General features: G+C 37.4%; 1 protein-coding gene across 1 annotated transcript in view; it reads left to right on the top strand.

The window, feature by feature from the left end:
- The window catches only part of LOC141293577 (vasoactive intestinal polypeptide receptor-like), a 48,386-nt gene that overhangs the window by 14,669 nt on the left and 12,827 nt on the right, over window positions 1-20,890 (top strand). The window contains exons 4-6 of the mRNA XM_073825602.1: window positions 13,237-13,343; window positions 16,337-16,434; window positions 17,283-17,415. Of these exons, the coding sequence (XP_073681703.1) occupies window positions 13,237-13,343; window positions 16,337-16,434; window positions 17,283-17,415 (338 nt within the window). The remainder of the gene's footprint in view (window positions 1-13,236; window positions 13,344-16,336; window positions 16,435-17,282; window positions 17,416-20,890) is intronic.

The raw sequence follows: 20,890 nt of genomic DNA, 5'->3' as shown, positions 1-20,890 counted from the left end.
CTTGGGAATAGTTGGTTGAGAATAGTTGAAGAAAACATGAAGTTAGTTCTGGGGAGAGATCAAGAAGCATTTGTTTAGTCACATTCAGACATTGCACTGTAAAAAAAAGACAGTGAAACAATAAAATACTGTAAAAATGCTACAGTAAAAACCTGTTGGTTGGTAAAAAAAATGGTAAAAAAATGATCTTTTTGATGGTTACATCTAACATTGTTAAATTAATGTTTATTGCATTATTTCAGTTTCAAGTGTGTCACCGTGATGGTGTTTAGTGTTTGTGTAAATGGCACTGTGCACCTTTAATATTAGTATTGTTAGTATTTAAAAGCTGCTTGTACTTAAATAGGTTGGTTATATCAGTTAATGAAATGACGGTATAGTAATGTAAATTTAGGTTAAAACCGTAAAACCTAAAACTTTGTTACTGTATTTTTACAGTAAAATATGTCTTTACTGTGGGGCAAATAAGTATTTGATACACTGCCGATTTTACAACTTTTCCCACTTACAAAGAATGGAGAGATCTGTAATTTTCATTGTAGGTACACCTCAACTGTGAGAGACAGTATCTAAAAAAATCCAGAAAATCACATTGTCTGATTTTTAAATAATTAATTTCTGTTTTATTGCATGAAATAAGTATTTGATCACCTACCAACCAGTGGCTCTCACAGACCTGTTAGATGTATAAAATACACCTGTCCACACACTCAATCAATTAGATTCCAACCTCTCCACTATGGGCAAGACCAAAGAGCTGTCTAAGGACACTAGGGACAAAATTGTAGACCTGCACAAGGCTGATGGGCTACAGGACAATAGGCAAACAGCTTGGTGAGAAGGAAACAACTGTTTGCGCAATTATTAGAAAATGGAAGAAATTTAAGATGACTGTCAATCTCCCTTGGACTGGGGCTCCATGAAAGATCTCACCTCATGGAGTATCAGTGATCCTGAGAAAGGTGAGGGATCAGCCTAGAACTACACGGGAGGACCTGGTCAATGACTTGAAGGGAGCTGGGACCACAGTCTCAACGATTACCATTAGTAATACATTACAACGTCATGGATTAAAATCCTGCAGTGTGCGCAAGGTCCTCCTGCTCAAGCCAGCACATGTCCAGGGCCATCTGAAGTTTGCCAAAGACCATAGATGATCCAGAGGAGGCATGGGACAAGATCATGTGGTCAGATGAGACCAAAAGAACTTTTTGGTATAAACTGCACTTGCTGTGTTTGGAGAAAGAAGAAGGATGAGTACAATCCCAAGAACACCGTCATAACCATGAAGCATGGGGGTGGAAACATCATGCTTTGGGGGTGCTTTTCTGCAAAGGGGACAGGACAACTGCACCGTATTGAGGGGAGGATGGGGCCATGTATCGCAAGATTTTGGGCAACAACCTCCTTCCCTCAGTAAGAGCATTGAAGATGGGTCGTGGTTGGGTCTTCCAGCATGACAATGACCCCAAACACACAGCCAGGGCAACTAAGGAGTGGCTTCGTAAGAAGCATTTCAAGGTCCTGGAGTGGCCTAGCCAGTCTCCAGACTTGAATCCAATAGAAAAAATATGGAGGGAGCTGAAACTCTGTGTTGCCAAGCGACAGCCCCAAAACCTGAAAGATCTGGAGAAGACCTGTATGGAGGAGTGGGCCAGAATCCCTGCTGCTGTGTGCGCAAACCTGGTCAAGAACTACAGGAAACGTCTGACCTCTGTAATTGTAAACAAAGGTTTCTGTACCAAATATTAAGTTATATTTTTCTATTGTATCAAATACTTATTTCATGTAATAAAATGGAAATTAATTATTTAAAAATCATACAATGTGATTTTCTGGATTTTTTTTTTTTTTTTTGATTCGGTCTTTCACAGTTGAGGTGTACCAATGATGAAAATTACAGATCTCTCCATTCTTTTTAAGTGGGAAAACTTGAAAAATCAACAGTGTATCAAATATTTATTTGCCCCACTGTATATGATCAGAATGCATGAATCAGTTGCAGAACCAATGCATTTTAATCACAATCCAAACAAACATGTCACTTGTAGCATAAACACTTTTTGATGTAAATTAGTTTGTATAATTACAAAAATTAAAGCACAAACAGAATGGTCTTACCTTAACTTTGTGAACCAAACAAAAACAGCAGACAGACTGAATGAAAACGCAAATTCACTCACTGACAGCAGGTGGCACTTTTGGAACATCAGCAATACAACGTTTTCCTGGTCACTGCTGTAAACAAAAACAGCTCTGCACTTTTAAATACTACATTAATATGCATTATACAGAGGTAAGATGAAAAGCAAATCTAAACTTTTCTGAAGACAGTCAGTTCCTCTTAGAGATACATTCATATAAACCCCGAATTCAGTATTTAGGATTTTCTTCCAATATTTCTTGCATCATAAACAGTGAGCTCGATCTGCCTGTTACAGTAATGTTATTTTCTAATCTTTGCGTTTGTCTTCAGTGTCTCTTGCTTCTGTTAATGAACGTTTACAGTTGGTTTTGTTATTAATAGTTCTAAAAGTGTATGCAGTTAATCCCCTCTTAATTCACGATGCTGTCTACATTGCTTGGCCATTTATACCCGTATGCCTTTTTTTTTTGTAAATTCACACCATGTGCGGCCCTAAATTGTTTAAATGTATCTATTTGGGAACCCTGTGTGTGGAAATATCAGTTTATGGCTCTTTAATAGCACTGGTGCTTTTTGTAATCAAGCCTGAAGATTAAATCTCACTCCCGGTATTCCAGCTGTTCCTATATTATTCAGCAGGAGTGACATTTTTTTCCTTGAAGCTTAATCTGTCCAGTGGTAGTATCAGATTATAGATACAAAAGAATCTACCAGGTCTTGTGTTATGGTCTAATCAAGAAGCAATTCATTTTTATAGGAGCACGGAAAGGAAAACAAGCGTTACGAAACTTGGCAGCGCATAGATCCAGGGACATGTCATAAATTCATTTTGGGTGGAGCTTCTAGTGTCCTAATACATGTGAACTTTTTACCCAAGAGCTTTACAGCAAACATACAGTCATTAATCTTCTCAACTGTTCAGAGTGGTTTCTTTGCTCATAACTCAATCTTCACTTTCATGCTTCAGTCAAACACACTGTCAATAGTGCAATGACCTCATGATCACACCTCTTGTAAATGTTCAGAAAGCAAAGTTTACCAAGCCAAAGCTGTTCAACGTTACTTTATACACTTGCAAGCAAAGGTAAACACACCTTAAAGGAAAGTTCAAGGTTCCAGAATTTGTGTCCTGTTGATTGCCACAAAAAAGGCTACAGTGAGTCACTTATAATAGAAGTGAATGGAGCCAATCTAATTTACTTTTATTGATATTTTGAAATAGCTTTTATTTTATTTAAATTGTAAGGTTTTAGTCATTTTATTATGTGCTTTGATCATTTTAATCATTTAAAAACAGTGCCTTGTGAAAGTATTCAAACCCCTTCAGTTTTTTCACGTTATGTTGCCGCCTTATGTTAAACTTATGTTTTTTCCCACATCAATCTACACTCCATACATCATAATGCCAAAGTAAAAAGTGTTTTTAACAATGTTGCAAATTTATTAAAAATAAAAAACTGAAATGATTCCATTGAAATTTATTGATTCCTTGAAATTTAGCTCAGGAGTTTTTATATTGCTTGTAGATGTTACTACTCTTTGAGTGTAAACCTGTGGCAAATTCAACTAAATGAGTATGATTTGGAAAGGCGCACACCTCTCAATAAAAGTTTACCTGGTGAAAAGCATATCAGAGCAAAAACCAAGCCCTGAGGTCAAAAGAACTGCATGCAGAGCTCAGAGACAGGATTGTTCATCTGAGGAAGAGTTCAGAAAAAAATCTGCTGCACTGAAGGTTTACAGAAGCATGAAGCTTTCATTATCCATAATGGAAGACGATTGGAACAACTAGGACTCTTGCTAGAGTTGGTCTCCTGACCAAACTGAGCAATTGATGGAGATCAAGAAGCTGATGGTCACTCTAGTTGAGCTCCATGATCATATGTGGAAACGGGAGACGCTTACAGAAGGACAAACATCACTGCAACACTCCACCAATTCTGTCTTTATGGCGGTGTGGCCAAACTCAATCCTCCTCTTATTTAAGACACATGAAAACCAGCTTGGAATTTGCAACAAAGCACCTAAAGAACTCTCAGACTGTAAGAAACAAGATTCTCTGGTCTGATGAACCTTAAATTCCAAGCACCATGTTTGGTGCTTGGTCTGATCTTTACTTTCACAGCTACCATCCCAAAAGTAAATTATGGAGGTAGCAGCCTCATTCTGTGGGACTGTTTTGTCAGTGGCAGGGACTGAGGGACTCATCAGAGTAGAAGAAAAGCTCAATGCACCAAAATATTGAGATTACCTTAATGAAAACCCAGTCCAGAGCATTCAGAACCTCAGACTGGACAGATGGTTGGCCTTCCAACAGGACAATAACCCTAAGCACACAGCAAGAGTGGCAACTCTGTGAATGTCCTTGGCTTGAACCCAATCAAACATTTCTGGAGAAACCTGAAATTGTGTGTCTGCCCCCATCTGAGCTGACAGAGTTTGAGAGGTGAAGAGGTGAGGAGAAGAATGGCAGATAATTGCCATATGCAGATGTGCAAATCTTGTTGCATCATACCCAAAAAGACTTGAGGCTGTAAAGTTGCTTCAGTAAGTACCGCATTAAGAGTATGAATACTTATGAACTGTACTTTTTTGCAGTTTTTAATTGTAATAAATTTGCAAATCAGTTTTTTGCTTTGTCATTATGATGTATGGACTGGAGTATAGATTGATTTGGAAAAAAGTTATTTAAAGCAGTTTAACATAAGGCTGCAATATAACAAAACATAAAGAAAACGAAGGGCTTTGAATACTTTTGCAAGGCACTGTATGTATATTTGAATCATTTTTATTATAGTAGTTTTTAATTAGTCATTTTAGTATTTTAAACTTAAACTTTATCTCAGTTAGTAGCCAATGCAACATTTTCAAATTTTATGACAACTTTTAACAAAATAATAAAAATCAGCTTCACACTTCTGCTTTTAAGCCCTCCAAAATATGGTCCCATTTACTTCTATTGTCAGTACTGCAATGTAACCTCCTTTTTTTAACAAAACAAGGGAGGAAACTTAATTATTTTTGGAAGTGTTCCACAAATGCTGTTGATTGAGCTTAACTTGTACTGGACCCAGAATACTCCTTTAATTACCCACATTCTTGCAGCTTCTCACAGCAATTCCACTTTTAGAGCCACTGTCATAATACGTCAAGCAGCTTGCGTTTGAAAGAGAAGGACACACCTACACACCCACCTTCATTGCAGAAAGCTGCTGTAATAACACTTTGCTCAAAGAGCTTTATCAAAAGCCCAGTCTGATTCATGTTTATACAAGTCATGCCATTATCAACACTTGTTTAAAGACCAAAACCTTACCAGAACCAGAACCCCCATCCTCACCCTTCAGGCTAGCGGGAATCTTGCATTAACTCTCACAGGGGGGCGAGCTTTAACCCGAGGCCCGGCGTGTATCTCTGCAGGCTTTGAGGCAGAAGACCTCTTCAAAGGCGCGCTCTGAAATAACATAACAGCGGGTTGATTAGCTCCCATGTTCGGTCCACATCTTCATACATGGTGCTGACAATCATTGTCTTGTTTTACGGAATGATGAAAGCATTCTTCTGACAATCCCTCATTGAAAACAAATCCAGACTCTAGCGGCAGTAGCTTATCTGTCCCAGTGCTTGAGATTACATAGACAATGTCTTGTGCGTTTGTATTCTGATGAAGAGATTGTCAGCTTTATTCATGCAAAAACATACTGAATGATTGTGTATTTGTCAATGATGTGAATTTAAAAAAAGGATTTTGTAGTCTGTGGGTGCTATTGTGAGTTGAGCAGGAGCAGTTTGTGCTTGACTGTAATCTGTTTATTAGCTAACACTATAAAAGAGCTCATATTTTATGTATTCCTGTTGCAGGATCTCTGAACGCCCTCAATCCTCACTTTGTCTAAATGTAAATTTTTCGCTCTCAGAAGTAAACATCATCAGCTACACATACTTCTGGCACAGTGATAATGAGGTTTTCAAGCTGTCCCATCTGAGCGAGATGATCACCGCCACAACTTGCCAAATGCATATCAAACGTTCCAAAATTTCACAGTGATGTATTTTCCATCTTGCTTCCCACAGAGTCATTTTAATTGGATGTGGGGCTGGTTTTTAACTTAAGAAATTAGACAAATAAGCTTTTTTCTTCATGTTAACATGTTTAAAAGTCTTGGTGGACAGATGTAATGAGGTTGGTGCTCATTCATGTACACATCCGATTTGAAATCTTTGATGCAATTTTAACAATTTGTAGAGACTTTAAGTTAGAGCTTCAACTTTTGAAGCTAGTTATGGTTAAAAAGTAAACAACATTTGATTCCCTATCCGTTAATTCCACTGTACGAAATCCTGCTCATTAGAAGCTTTTGTGATTAGTTGCTAGCTGATTTTGTGACATTTGGTCACAAGCATTCTGTTCTAATTAAAGGGCACCTACAGTTGAAGTCAAAAGTTTACGTACACCTTGCAGAATCTGCAAAATGTTAATTATTTTACCGAAATATTGTTATTTTTTATTTTGTACTAACCTGAATATGATATTTCACATAAAAGATGTTTACAGATAGTCTACAAAAGAAAATAATAGTTGAATTTATAAAAATGACCCTGTTCAAAAGTTCTTGATTCTTAATACTGTGTTATTACCTGAATGATTCACAGGTGAATGATTTTTTTGTTTAGTGATAGTTGTTCATGAGTCCCTTGTTTGTCCTGAACAGTTAAACTGACTGCTGTTCTTTAGAAAAATCCTTCGGGTCCCGTAAATTCTGTGGTTTTCAGCATTTCAACCCTTACCGACAATGACTTACCCACATGATTTTGAGATCCATCTTTTCACACTGAGGACAACTGAGGGACTCTCAACTATTACTGAAATGTAACTTATTTTGTCTACTGGGAAACATGTAAGTATCTTCTGTAGCCTCTGAAGGGCATTACTAAATAAAAAATTATGATATTTAGGCAAAATAACAAAAATATACACATCTTCATTCTGTTCAAAAGTTGACACCCCGGGTCTTAATGCATCGTGTTTCCTTCTAAAGCATCAGTGAGCATTTGAACCTAACAGTTTTGTAACCAAAGAATTTGTGGGACCTGAATTTTATTTTTATTTTTTTTTTTTTTTTGAGAACAGCGGGCAGTTTATCTGTTCAGGACAAACAAGGGACTCATGAACAACAAAACAAAAACAAAACAAAACAAAAAAAACACAGCTGTGGATCATTTAGCTAACAACACAGTATTAAGAGTATGTAAACTTTTGAACGTGGTAATTTTTATGAATTCAACTATTACTTTTTAAACGTCTTTTATCTGAAATATCTTTTTCAGATCAGTACTAAATAAAAAATAACATGCATTTTATATGATCCCTCTTATTTTGGTAAAATAATTAACATTTTGCAGATTCTGCAAGTTCTATGTAAACTTTTGACTTCAACTGCATTATGCCCCTTATTACAGTAAATAATATAAGTCTCAGGTGTCCCCAGAATGTGTCTGTGAAATTTCAGCTCAAAATACCCCACAGATCATTTATTGTGTAAAATGTAATTTTTGGGGTGTGTCTAAAAAGAGCTGTTTGGGTGTGTATCACTTTAAATGCAGATAAGATGCATATTCCCGCCCCGTTTTCAGAAGAGGGCATAGCGTGTACATCTCTACTTTGCATACCTACAGCAATAAACAACCCGTAGAATCAACATGACTGAAAGCGAGAGAACCGGTGTTCAGGCGTACATATGGGAAGCTAAACACCGAAACTGGACGAAACAACGCAATGTTACAGAGCTCGTGTCGCACTGACCTGTCACCAGAGATTGTATGTAAGCATAACGGTCAACTTGGATTACGTATGCCTTGATAACTAGGGCTGCAACGATTCGTCGACGTTGTCGACAAAAATCGATAATAGAAATAGTCGACAATGAATTTCATTGTCGATGTTGTCGCCAGACAACCGAGTGAGGCATCTTTCTGCCGAGAGTCGCACATACGCAGCTTCTATGCTGAGCGATAACAAACAGAAATGGCGGCGTCCAACGCAGCAGCTGCGCGTACCAAAACACGCCCGTTTCCAGGCCCGGATTGGCTAATCGGGAGGACCGGGAGAATTCCCGGTGGGCCGGTCCGTTTTTTTGGCCGCGAGGGCCGGTGTCCCTAGCTGCCTGCACTCACAGCAGTCGCCAGGGGCTGACTGTCCATCGGGAGAATTTTTGGCCCGCTACCCTCCAATTTTTATTATTATTATTTAATATTGTTGTTGTTGTTTTTGTTGCCGGCCTAATGTACTAAAGTGGTTATTTCAGAATTAGCCATTCAATAATAAAACTCTAATTAATCATAAATCGGTTAGTCTTGACTGGCACGCGTTTCGTCTCGCGCGCGCTCCGCGCATCCGCGCGTCCGCCGTCCGCCAAAACGACGCGAGACTGAAGTAAAAGTGCCCAGGTGGAGCAGAGAGACAAATCTGTCCTGTTTAGGACCTAAAGCGCAGGTCTGTTACATCTGTAAACAGACTATTGTAGTTTTGTCTTTGTTTACTTAAGTATTGAACTGCTAACAAATGTTAATCTATAAAAAATATCGTTTTAAAACAGGTTTAGGGAGCTACCCTTATAAAAATTAACTGTGGTTTTACAAAACATGTTTACTATAGTTATACAATAATTATACAATATACAATGGTTTTGCTACACTATACTTTCACCATGGTATAAAATTATGATTATACTAATGGGAATCAATCCTAAAAAAAAACCCAAAAAAAGCATGGTTACTATGTTTACCATAGGTTCAATAATATCATGGTTAATTTTCCTTAGGGCCAAAAAAAAGATATATTCAAGATGTAGCTAATTTTTGTTGTTTTAATTTTAACATTACGACAATAACACATGGTCCTAATGTAGTGGCCCTCTTTTTTCTGTTGCCCTTTTTTCTATCAAATGTTTTAGTACTAATCATAAATTATATATAATTTTGAAAGCTTAGAAGCTCAAGAACCATCCTGGTGGCTGTCTCCTCCCCCTTAGCAGCAATGTCAAGTGTCATTTTACAAAATCACAACTTTTTACAATCTTGACAAAAACATGTCTTTAAAAAGGTCTCAGTATTTCTGCAATAATCTGCTGATTGTCTTCTTTAAAAAAGACCAACCTTAGATCTGCACTGTATAGGTGGTTGTAAAGGTCGAGATGTGTTTATGAAAAAAGCGACACAAGATACAAGAAAATTTGTTTAAAAAGTAAACACACATGAGAGACAGAGAGATTAAAAGAGATTAAAAGGCAAATTGGAAGTTCAAGAGATAGCATTTAATTATTTTACCCAGTTGATTTCAACTTTTCTTTATGTGATGATGAAAAATATTGTTGTCCAGGGTTTCAAATTTTGGTGTGGGATGGCCTGGATAAGTGTGAGATTTCCCGGCCTGAAATTTTGTCTCAGTCCGCCCCTGGTTAACGTCAAGCTAGTTAGGAGCAGTGCAAAACAACGATGTCTGCAAATCACCGTTCATGTTTATGTATCAAACCTTTTCTTGTACTGTTGCTCTTCAGCAGCAGCAGCCTCTAGTCCAGTTTGCTGCTAAGAGTGAAGAGCCAGGCCCCGTAACATTAACAAGCACCAGTCATGAGCCCAACACACTAGAATGGGCAGGTAGGACAGTGCAATACTTGTTCTATTCTTTATTTGTGTTTAAGGACTGAACAATTTTGCACAGAATATATATTCAGATATTGCAGAAAAGGACATTGTGATGTTTAAAAGAATAGTGTTAGACATTTACCCTTTAATGTTCTCATTTATGAAAAATATTTGAACTTATAAAGCAGCGGTTTACTTGAAAAAGACATGATAGTGTCATTAGAAAGTTTAATACATTTTCTTTTAATCTTTATTTTATACATATAGCTTAATATACATTTGTATTTATTTGATATTTTTTCATTTCAAGGTTTGGATATTTATGAGCACTAATTCTAACAGAAAATAGATACTGATACTGTTAAACATTATATTGTGTTAACTGTTCAAATAAATCTTCACTGTGAAGCAACACTTAGGCTACTGTATTTGCACTGAATTGGAAATGACGTCATTTTAATATAGTCAGTCGTGAACTAAAGTGGGCCGGTCTAAGGCTTGAAACTCCAGGGCTGAAAAGGAGTCCCACTCCGGCCCTGCCCGTTTCACACATACTCCGTCTGCAGTGCGTTTTTTTTTTTCCACACCCATGTTAACGGATTAGAACGTTCACAATGTACGGACTGCAAACGCATTCTGTGTGAAAGCAAAACGAGTCTGTGCTTCTTCTGCACCGCATACGTAACGCACACGGACTGTAGACGCACTGCAGACTGAGTATGTATGAAACAGGAGTAAAGTTTGGGAGCATTTTAGCCTGCTACGGCGAATTAAAATATTACCTGCATGGTTTGTAAAGCAGTCCTTGCGCATCACGGCAGCACCTCTGTGATGCACGAACATTTAAAGAGAAAGCACGTCGGACAGTTGAATGAAACGGAGTTTGGCTGGCCTCGGTAAGATTTAAATAACATGGAAGCCAATACGTTTTGTTTTGGATATACATTTTTGTTTACTGTTTTATTGCTGCTGATGGTTTACAGGAAGAAAATGTTTACTTGATTTTAATTTATTTTTTCTTATAAAACAAATGTGCCTGTCCATTAAAAAAATTATAGAGTTTCTTAATTTATGCATTTATGTCTGTACTGACCGAGCACTGTGCCTAATTGGTTTTAGACAGGGCATTTTTATTTACTTTTAGTATGAATTGGCCTATCAGCAGCAACATATGCATTTTTTATTGAAGTACCCCCTTCTTTCTTGTGTTTACTATAATTTTCCACATAATTAAAGCAATCTCATGCTAAATTTGAGAAAAATTGAATAATTATCCGATTAGTCGACTAATCGTTTCAATAGTCGGTGACTAGTCGACTATTAAAATAGTCGTTAGTTGCAGCCCTATTGATAACCAATCACATTACAGACATAACATCACTGCATTTCAGTTAGAGTTGCGTGACACTCAATCACCGTTTACCGATACCATAGGAATGAATGGGAAGTGCCATAAAATGATTCCCACCTGTCACAAAAAGGCTGTGACTTCTCTTATAAAACAAAAAAAGAGTGAACCCTCTCCTCTATTGACATCCATTCAAAAACAACAATGTCTGGTATCCTTCCCTGCACAGCAGCATTAGCTTTAGCCATTATGCTTTTTTGTCTGAGATTGCAGGCTTGCCTTCTAGTGGCTTTGGAGTGACTGATTTGACAGCACAGGTAGCAAGTGTTTGCTAGCGCCACTGAAAGTGGACAGTGTGGCGCAAACTAATCTCACCAGCGCTGCGCTGGTCAATTATGGTTATCGTTTAACCAAATATGGTTACCTAAGCACTAGAATGACATGACATTCACAAAGCAGTCTGAAGATAAATAATTTGCACAGACATTAACGCATTTAGATTGATTTTAAGGTGCATTACCTAAAAAAATAAAAGTAATCCACTGCGTCCTCAGTGGCTCAGATGTTGGGAGAAAATGAAGACTCTTATGTTCAGTCTTACATCTAAATAAAGAACACCCAGATTACTTACGAGACATTGTTATTGGTTATTGGCTCGAGCACAGAGAAAATGGAGAACAGCCTACAACCGAAGAATTCTACGACCAAACTTGCTGAGGGCGGAAACTATGGTGGTAATGCAGGACTGTCAGTCAGCAGCTGTGGGTGGGGCCTGAACAATGTGACATCACACTGCACAGAGAATTTAAACAGCATGCCTAATGAGACTGATTTGTAGGGTTGTTGTGTTCACACACTGCCAACACACATTTATGTCCAAACACCATGTAAAAGTAGATTTTCCATCATAGGTGCCTTTTAATGTACAGTAGATTTACATCAATCCCTGTATACTGTTGTGTTTCACTGTCCAGAAGTAGAGCCTGTTGTGTTCTCTCGAGGTTTATACCTACCTTCTTTGATGCCCTTACGTTCTCCAAGGATGACAAGGTTCCTACAAATGAGAGTAACATTTTCAGGGGTGAAGAAGTTGATGTTTTATTCATGACTCATCTCTCTAATTGTGAGGCAAATCGTCATCTGGGAGTTTGGATACAACCAGTGACTAACTGTAAATTAAAATAGCTTTTATTTTCTATTTTATTTCTTTTTATTTGGTAGCAAACAGAATATTTCCAAATGCTGAGACATCTGTATGACATTTCAATACTTGGTTTAGTCAGAGACAAATTTGTAATCCTTGCCTCGTAATACTGGGAATATTTTGGGAGGTGCTGTTTTTTAAAATTCCATTCCTTTCTATTTATCTTCTGTTGTGACATCAACCCTCAAAAAACCTGGCCTCAAGTGTATGGCAGAAAGGTCATGAATTTGATAAGAGTGACATGGACATTACATGTAGCGGGAAAAAGTGAGAGGAGGATCTTAAGGGTCATTATGGGAATGTCATAATGTGTCCAGTGAGTAAAAGGATTTTCCAGCTGGTATTTCAGGCAGCGATAAGACGGACAGGACTACATCTGTTATTTTCCCTCCTCCATTTTGCAGAGAATGATTACCTGATGAGCTTGTCTACTATTCGCTTCACAAAAACAGGCTGGGTGCAGAAATCAGCCTCATTCAGTTTGAAGTGCTCCAGGCCTGAGAGGATTCTCAAGCCAGTGAGCGTTTAGCGCAGTTATCAGTTGCAGAAATCTCTTCCAAAAATGTCCATTGAATTTTGCCTAAAATAAATCAGATCACTAAATTTTGTGTTGCAAAAAATAAGATAAGACTAAGACGTTCCAAGTTTTCCAATGACTGTAGATATTTGTAATTTCCTGTTGATGAATTCATTGGCCGCTTGAGATCCATGAAGTGCTCATTTCCTTTGGTTGTTCTGCAGTAATCGCCAGCCTCATCTTTGGCAGTGTGTTTAAGTGTGTGTGAGTAGCAGTCATTATTGGAGGAATGAGGCTGTGATTGAATCCTGCGGTTTAACAGTCTTCATTTGTCTCTGTTTTGACCTACGTACTCACTGTCCTTTTGCCCTTTGCAGGAAACATAACGAAGAGCTGTACTGCCAATGGCTGGACTGAAATAAACCCAGTCGTCGTTGCATATAACTGTGGCTATGACCCCAATATCACAGAGGATGGAAACATGGTGCGTATGTTTGCTTTTTTGCTTTGTTTTAATTTGGCACCCACTGTGTTCTAATCAATAACAGCATATAGTTTTGCATATAATAATTAGGCGTCAATCAAGTACATTGGGCAGGACATTTAAATGCTTGCATTTCATTTATCAACCTCATTATCGCTTTTCATCTTAAATATGTAAGTAGTAGCAACTTTACATGGCCACTCAATCTAATGTTAACCTAGAAAAATGTGTGGTATGCAAGTGTCTGTGTGGAGTGTTTAGGCTGAACAGTAGCTCGCTTACTGCACGACAGATGGAGGCGCTGGTGTGGTCACTTGCTCTTAAAATACTCCGTCATTTTTGGTCTTACAGATAAAAGTAATACATCTTTCAAAGCTGTAAAGACTCTACGTTTATTTGTGTGGACTCAGAATAACAATGAAATGTTGCACTTTTGTAAAATAATGAAAGCAAACAGGATGCTCTTTCTACCGTCTCGGTCTCTGCGAACTTCAAAACTCTGTGAATACTTGCCTTACAGAAAACAAAGAAACTTGTGCTGAAAACAAAGAAAACAATAGTTTATCATTAAATTAATAAAATGTTAATGCAGTCTCCTTGCTGGTTTTTTCTAACACATTACTATATCTGCCGGTACGCTGTGGCAAACTTTTTTGTGTGTGCTTGAGCGCTTATTAAAGACTCATTATTATGATTTCTATGGTTTATTAATAAACGTGTGACTAATGCTGAAAATGAACAACTACTAGTTGACCAAAAAAAATCACTAGTCAAGGGCAGCCCTAGAAAAAATCATGATAAAAAGGCCTGCACATGCAAAATTTATGGGAAGACAGTATTAATAAATTATGCATTGCGATTTATTATTATTTGCGCTAGTCAATTTACTGGTATTTATTTAATAACCAAAAAAAGCCTGTTTATACTATTTTGGACTTGACTTAGCTGTGATATTTGCTAATTTGCACTGTATTTGGTAGTGTGTCTGTCTCTGTTCTTAAATTTGCACATTCCACTCCCATCAGCACTATTATGGTATTGCAGTCTGAGGCAAATTTTCCCTGTTTCGTTAATCTGGCTCTTAACCTCAGTTTGTTGAAATAATTTAAGCAATATCACATAAAAGAAGCAAATGTTAATCCATAATCACTAGGGCTGTGACAATAAATCGAATCATCGCAAATAGAGAAATGATTCTGCATTTTCTGAATACATCACAAATCAATTCTGAGCTTAGTTTTTAACAGCAGATGGCACGGCATGCTTTAGAAACAGCCATACTCTGCTTGCTTCTGATTCCTTACACACACTTGAACCTGAAAGAATCATTTATAAAGTTTAAAAAGGTTGAAGCAAATAACAAGGGTGTTCATGGTGGGCTGTGTTTACATTAATCTAGTCATAAAAGCAGATGTACAAGTACGTTTAAATACTTACATGACTCAGCTGAACATACAAGCTATTCTTTGTGAAAATATGAGTGTGCAGTTGAAAAAAAAACTAGCCTAGAGTGCCATCTGCTGTTAAACTAAGCTCAGAATCGATCTATGAATTGCGATACATTGATTTAATGTCCCAGCCCTAGTAATCACAGCCTTGCTGATATTCAGACTAAAATTCCAAAATTAGTTACTTACAATTTAGACACAAAATGAATTTATCTGTTTCAAAGCAAAAGCTATTCTAACTGGTTGAGTAAACGATTCAATGACTCACTCATAATGACAGTGGCTGGACCTGAAATTGCATTTCTTTCTTTTGAGTATTAAATCTCTTGGCTACTGTTTTTAAAAAAGCATGTTTTGTATAGTATCAATGTGTGCAGTATCCAGACATACTAGTAATCTAAACATACTATATTGGTCATGTTGTCCCTATAATGTGAACTACAATTTTAGTCACATCGTTTTAATTCCATCAACAAATCCTCTCCAGTGGCCTCATGGGATTGTAAAGTCAGATACGCACTTTAAAATTTAGAATAGTAGGTCATCCAGGGAGCCGGTCACTTGTTTAGTTCCTGGATAAAACGTGTTTAAAACGAATCGTTGAATAAATCAATAAAAACAGTCTTTTGTCTCCACCTACTGGTGTGTTGATGTAACAATCAGAAGGAGTCTGTAAAAATCCAAACCAATAATTCACAGACCGAACTATTTTAAACGTACAATCACAAGAGTGATTCAGTCTTAAAGGATAACTATTGCCAAAATGCAACCTGGGCTGTTTTTTTTACTCTCGCAGACATCTTGCCAGTCAAAAGGTGTCGATCTCCGAATGAGGAGATTAAAGATGGATAGCCCCTAAAGCATATTTCCATATAAATGCACGGCTAATTCATTGTTTTGTCGCAAGTGAAAAACAATATTAACCTTCTAGTTGTAAAAAGAGCCTCATATAAGCCTAATATTTCGTCCTATGGAGTCCATTCATTCGCATTCGGAGATCGACACTTCTTGACTGGCAAGACGGCTGCGAGCGGAAACCCAAACAGTGAAAGTGAGTTCTTCAAAACCTTTCTTTTTAGTAAACTCTGTGTACACAAACAATGTTCTCAATGCTTGAGATCATGTGTAGAGACCCAGGCGATACTTCGAGCAAAGTTTCATGGTGTGTCAAGTCTTCTTAGTGTTGTAAAAATATCGATTTTGATGCGCTCAAATTTATGCCCCTAGTACTCCCATTCACCGGCCATTGACCACAAAACGAAATCACGGTCAATCTCAAAAATGGCTCGTTTGTCGTAATTATGCTTTTAGATATAAGTCTGTCTCGTTTACAGTACAAAAAAAAAAAAAAAACAGCCCAGGTTGCATTTTGGCAATAGTTATCCTTTAATGGTAAATCTGCTAAATGGCAGCAAATTAAACATAATTAAAATAATCAAAACAAATCAAGACTGATCTTCTAGTTCTTATTCCAGTTTTGCATAATAATCATTCGTGAGTTTCTGAGTTTAGTTACTAATCATTCACTGTTTTTTCCCCTTGTAGGGTGAATTCCTGGGCTCTGTGAGGATTGGATACACTATTGGTCACACTGTGTCTCTTATATCCCTTATCATCGCTATCATCATTCTGTGCTTTTTCAGGTAAAACCTCCATACAACTCAAAACACACCACTGACTTGTGTTATAGGACAAGACCTTGGCTCTTTATGGCTTTTTCCTTTCTCACATAGAAGAAACTCCCAAATAACTCCCATTTGATAGTTTTGTTGTCCTCAGTCAATGCCCACATTTTATGTGATTAATTCAGCTGTGATCCAGCAGCGAATCGATGTTCTGGTGATCATACTGGTGTCAAGCCAGACGACCTTGTTCAAAATGCCCCGTTTTATATCACATTTAACAATACAGTGTATTGCGAAAGGGCACAGATGAAGGCGTTTGATAGGGTTATACAGTTTCCATTATTGCACAACCTCTCAAACAAAATGGCTTGGTAGTTTGTAACTCTCTGCTTTTCCAGCGCACAGGCTTCCTCGTAGTAAATTAACCACAGTGGATGTTCCCCTCAGTGACCTCAGAGGTCAAGCCAGATCTCAAGTGTATTGAAAACCTTCCTCTTTTGGCTTGCATCACACTTAATTAAACAGGAACATGGTTCTTGAGAGTTGTCATATATTTAAGCTATCATACACACAGTATATGAGTTTCCTATGCCTCTTTGAAAGATAGAAGACAAGCATGGATAGAAAGAGTGGCTCTCCTCTCAACATGAACAGCACTGCATGCATACTCTCTTGAGTGTAGATAGCAATATGTATGGAAATGTAATGAATTGCCTTGTCGTGCACATGTGGTTATAATGCATTGTCTATATAAAGTATATGCAAAGCCTATTAAGGAACCTTCAGCACATTGTTTATTGTGTTTTTGCGTATCATTTATTATGCTAAAACAACTCACTGTGTCTCTTTCTCTCCTTGCTTCTAAGAAAACTCCACTGCACAAGGAACTACATCCATATTCACCTGTTCATGTCCTTTATACTGAAGGCTGTGGCTGTAATTATGAAGGATGTAGTCCTATATGAGGTGGAGGAACCTGATGACTGCCACTATGGATCTGTAAGTGCTTTTTAAGTAAGGGATAATGTACAGTCAGTGGGTATAATTGCGATAATGACTGGCTTACTGTACAGTTATATCAATTATTATTATGTCTACTTACATAATCACACCTACTTAATATTATCTTAAAGTTTTCGCTAAAAAACATAGTTTTTTACAATGTCCTGAATATTCTTCCTAGCAACAAGACAAGTGCTGCAACAATTTTAACAGTAATATCAACAACCTTGTAGCTCATAGTAGGTCTGTCTTTAACGGTATAAAAGTTATTGTTAAAGGGAACCTGAGTATTAAGACTTGTATGGCTTAATATAACATAAATGATGTCTCTTGCTGAAATATGTAGTAGAAAACCCATGAAAGGTTTATGCTATTTCAATATTATACATGCTCTGGACTATGGGGGCACCATTATTTTAATAATGTGAAATGTTTGCGCATGGTGAGCTACTGGCACCAGTGTTTCCAAGTCTGTGGTTTTCCCGCAGAATTGGGCTATTTTTATACTTTTGGCGCGGGTTGCTTTTCATGTCCGCCGGTTGAAGTGACCGGAATGCTAATTTTACCAGAGGAACCCCACCACAAAACGTGTATTTTACCCCCTGGAACGCAATTTTTACCGAGGGACCCACCTTGAAATGCAGTTGGGCTGGTTTTGGGCTAGTTTTGAGTAGCAATTGGGTGATTTTGTTGTGAAAACCCTGGCGCTATCTGTTGCCATTTTTACCGCAACACAACTCACAAAAATAAAATACTGATACGATGCCACATTGTGTGGCTTTTGGTTGTAATTTTTAGTCGAAGGGCAAAAAGAAAAACATACAAGTCTTCACTGCTTTTCCTAGGGATAAGAAGAGGTGAAATAATCAGAAGATGCCTGTGGATAAATAAAACTTCCTAAAGATCCACGTCTTTGTTCTCTTCACTTTAGCCCTGATGCCTGTGAGGCTTTCAGTAAACATAAAGCTACTGAAAGAGGTTACAAATGGCAGAGACAAGAAATGGTAGATGCCATCCTGGCAGGATATAAACATGTCAGTGCTTGCCATGACACTGCAGCTGCTGAAGGAATTTCTCAGCACGGATTTCACTCGATATCCAGGGGAATTTAGACTCCTTGTAGGGAAAAATCTATGGTATGGCATTTGGTCTGGCCTGTAAGCTCTTTCATTAGCTGTGGTCATCATATTATTTTCCGAATTGTGTTGCAGTAAAAATAGCAACAGGTAGTGCCAGTAGCTCATAGAGTGCAACCATTTTATATAATCTAAAAAATGCCTCCACCCCCCCCCCCCCCCCATAGCCCAAAATATGTATAAACCAGATTTCCTACTACATATTTTAGTAAGAGACATAATTCATGCTAAATTACGCCATACAATTCTTAAAACCCAGGGTTCCCTTTAACAATCAGTTCCTCTATGAAGAAAATGAATTGCATTTTTACTTCCAGAACCTGATGTTGAAATCCCAACCACTGACATCTGCGATTGACCAATCAGAATAAAGTATTCCAGACAAACATATAATAAAATATATCAAACTTAATTTATTATTATTAGTAATATGCATTGCTAAGAACTTCATTTGGACAACTTTAAAGGTGATTTTCTTAATATGTAATTTTTTTTGCACCATCAGATTCCAGATTCCAAAGAACTGTATCTTGGCCGAACATTGTCCTATCCTAACAAACCATACATCAATGAAAAGCTTATTTATTCAGCTTTAAGATGATATATAAATCTCAATTTAAAATAAACTGACTCTTACGCCTGGTTTTGTGGACCAGGGTCACATATAGTCAGGTTGGTTCAGTGATACTACATCAAACCACATAAAGCACATTCTTTAGGTTATACCTCACAAAACATTTTACACTGCATTTGGTTGCATTCTACTTAAAGGAGTAGTTCACTTCCAGAACAAAAATTTCCAGATAATGTACTCACCCCCTTATCATCCAAGATGTACATGTCTTTCTTTCTTTAGTCATAAAGAAAATAATGTTTTTTGAGAAAAACATTTCAGGATTTCTCTCCATAAAATGGACTGGTGCCCCCGAGTTTGAACTTGCAGTTTAAATGCAGGGCTCTAAACGATCACAGCTGAGGAAGAAGTGTCTTATCTATCTTAAAGATTGATTATTTTCTAAAAAAAAATTTAACATTTATATAGTTTTTAACCTCAAATGCTCATCTTGTCTAGCTCTGCATGAACTCAACTTCAGAATCATCCTACATTACTGTTTTACCTTTTTTTTTACTGTTTGACCTTCTTTTCATGTTAACTTTGTAAACACTGGGTTTGTACTTCTGCATTAATGTAGGATGATTTTAAAGTTGGGGGAGAAAATGAGATAGGAGTTTTTTGACATGCACTAACAGTCCTGAACCAGACAAGGTTCAGGAGCTAGAAAAGGTTAAAAAGGTTAAACTGCAATTTGGAAGTTCAAACTCGGGGGCACCATAGAAGTCCATTATATGGAGAAAATGCTTTCCTCAAAAAACATAACATCTTTACGACTGAAGAAAGAAATACATGAATATCTTGGATGACAAGGGGGTGAGTACACTATCTGTGAATTTCTGTTCTGGAAGTGAACTACTCCTTTATTATCTACTTTCTGAATGTAACCACATCCAGTGAAAGTAATGGCTTTTTTTGCCCTCGCACCATCTCCACAATTGCTATACCGTCGTTAGTAAATTGCTCTAATGTTATCAGAAGGTTTGCTCTTTAAATGGTGTTTGGCAAAGTGCTCTTTAATCTCATTTTGTGGCCAGGCATGGCAGTGTTTGAGCAGTCCTTAAAGATCTTTGAAGAGTTTGTAAATGACCTCCCTCATCCGGATATGACCAACGCTGTATTTACCCAACATCGTGGTCATGTTTAGCTTGTTTAGTGCCATATTCATAGTTGTTAATGTGTTCAAGTTTGGATAAGAATTGTATAATGATGATATTTTGTTAATTAACAAAAGTGTATTTGGTTATTAAAAGGCTTTGACGGTCTGTGTGTGTAATGGTTTAGTAATGTGTTCTCTGTGCGTTTTCCTGTTTAAACACTCTTCATCTGGCTCTGAGTGTTTTGGGCCGTCTGGACGCAGCTGTCGGCCAAAAGAATATGTCACATCTGTCACAACAGGGTGCTCAAACACTCATGATGGCACGTTATCCCCTCTGTAAACAGCCTTGCAAGGTCACAAAAACAGGGTTGACATTTAAATGGCCAGGGTTTGTTAGATATTGTCATTAATTAAATTGGATTCGTTATTTATTAGAAATCGTTTCTTAGGTTGTTTAGTGCTATGTGATTACTGCAATAATTAAGAAACATTTCTAGGTGATAATTACAGTACGTGTAGGACATTTCTGAACAGTCAGCACTCTACAAAACCATCAAACATTAACAGACAAGCATACGGCGATTCTTTATATGTGTTTACGCTCTTTTTAATGCCCCTCTTTAG

The sequence above is a fragment of the Garra rufa genome, chromosome 20, assembly GCF_049309525.1.
Source record: "Garra rufa chromosome 20, GarRuf1.0, whole genome shotgun sequence".
In the NCBI taxonomy this organism is placed as follows: domain Eukaryota; kingdom Metazoa; phylum Chordata; class Actinopteri; order Cypriniformes; family Cyprinidae; genus Garra; species Garra rufa.
This window is presented reverse-complemented; position numbering and strand designations above follow the sequence as displayed.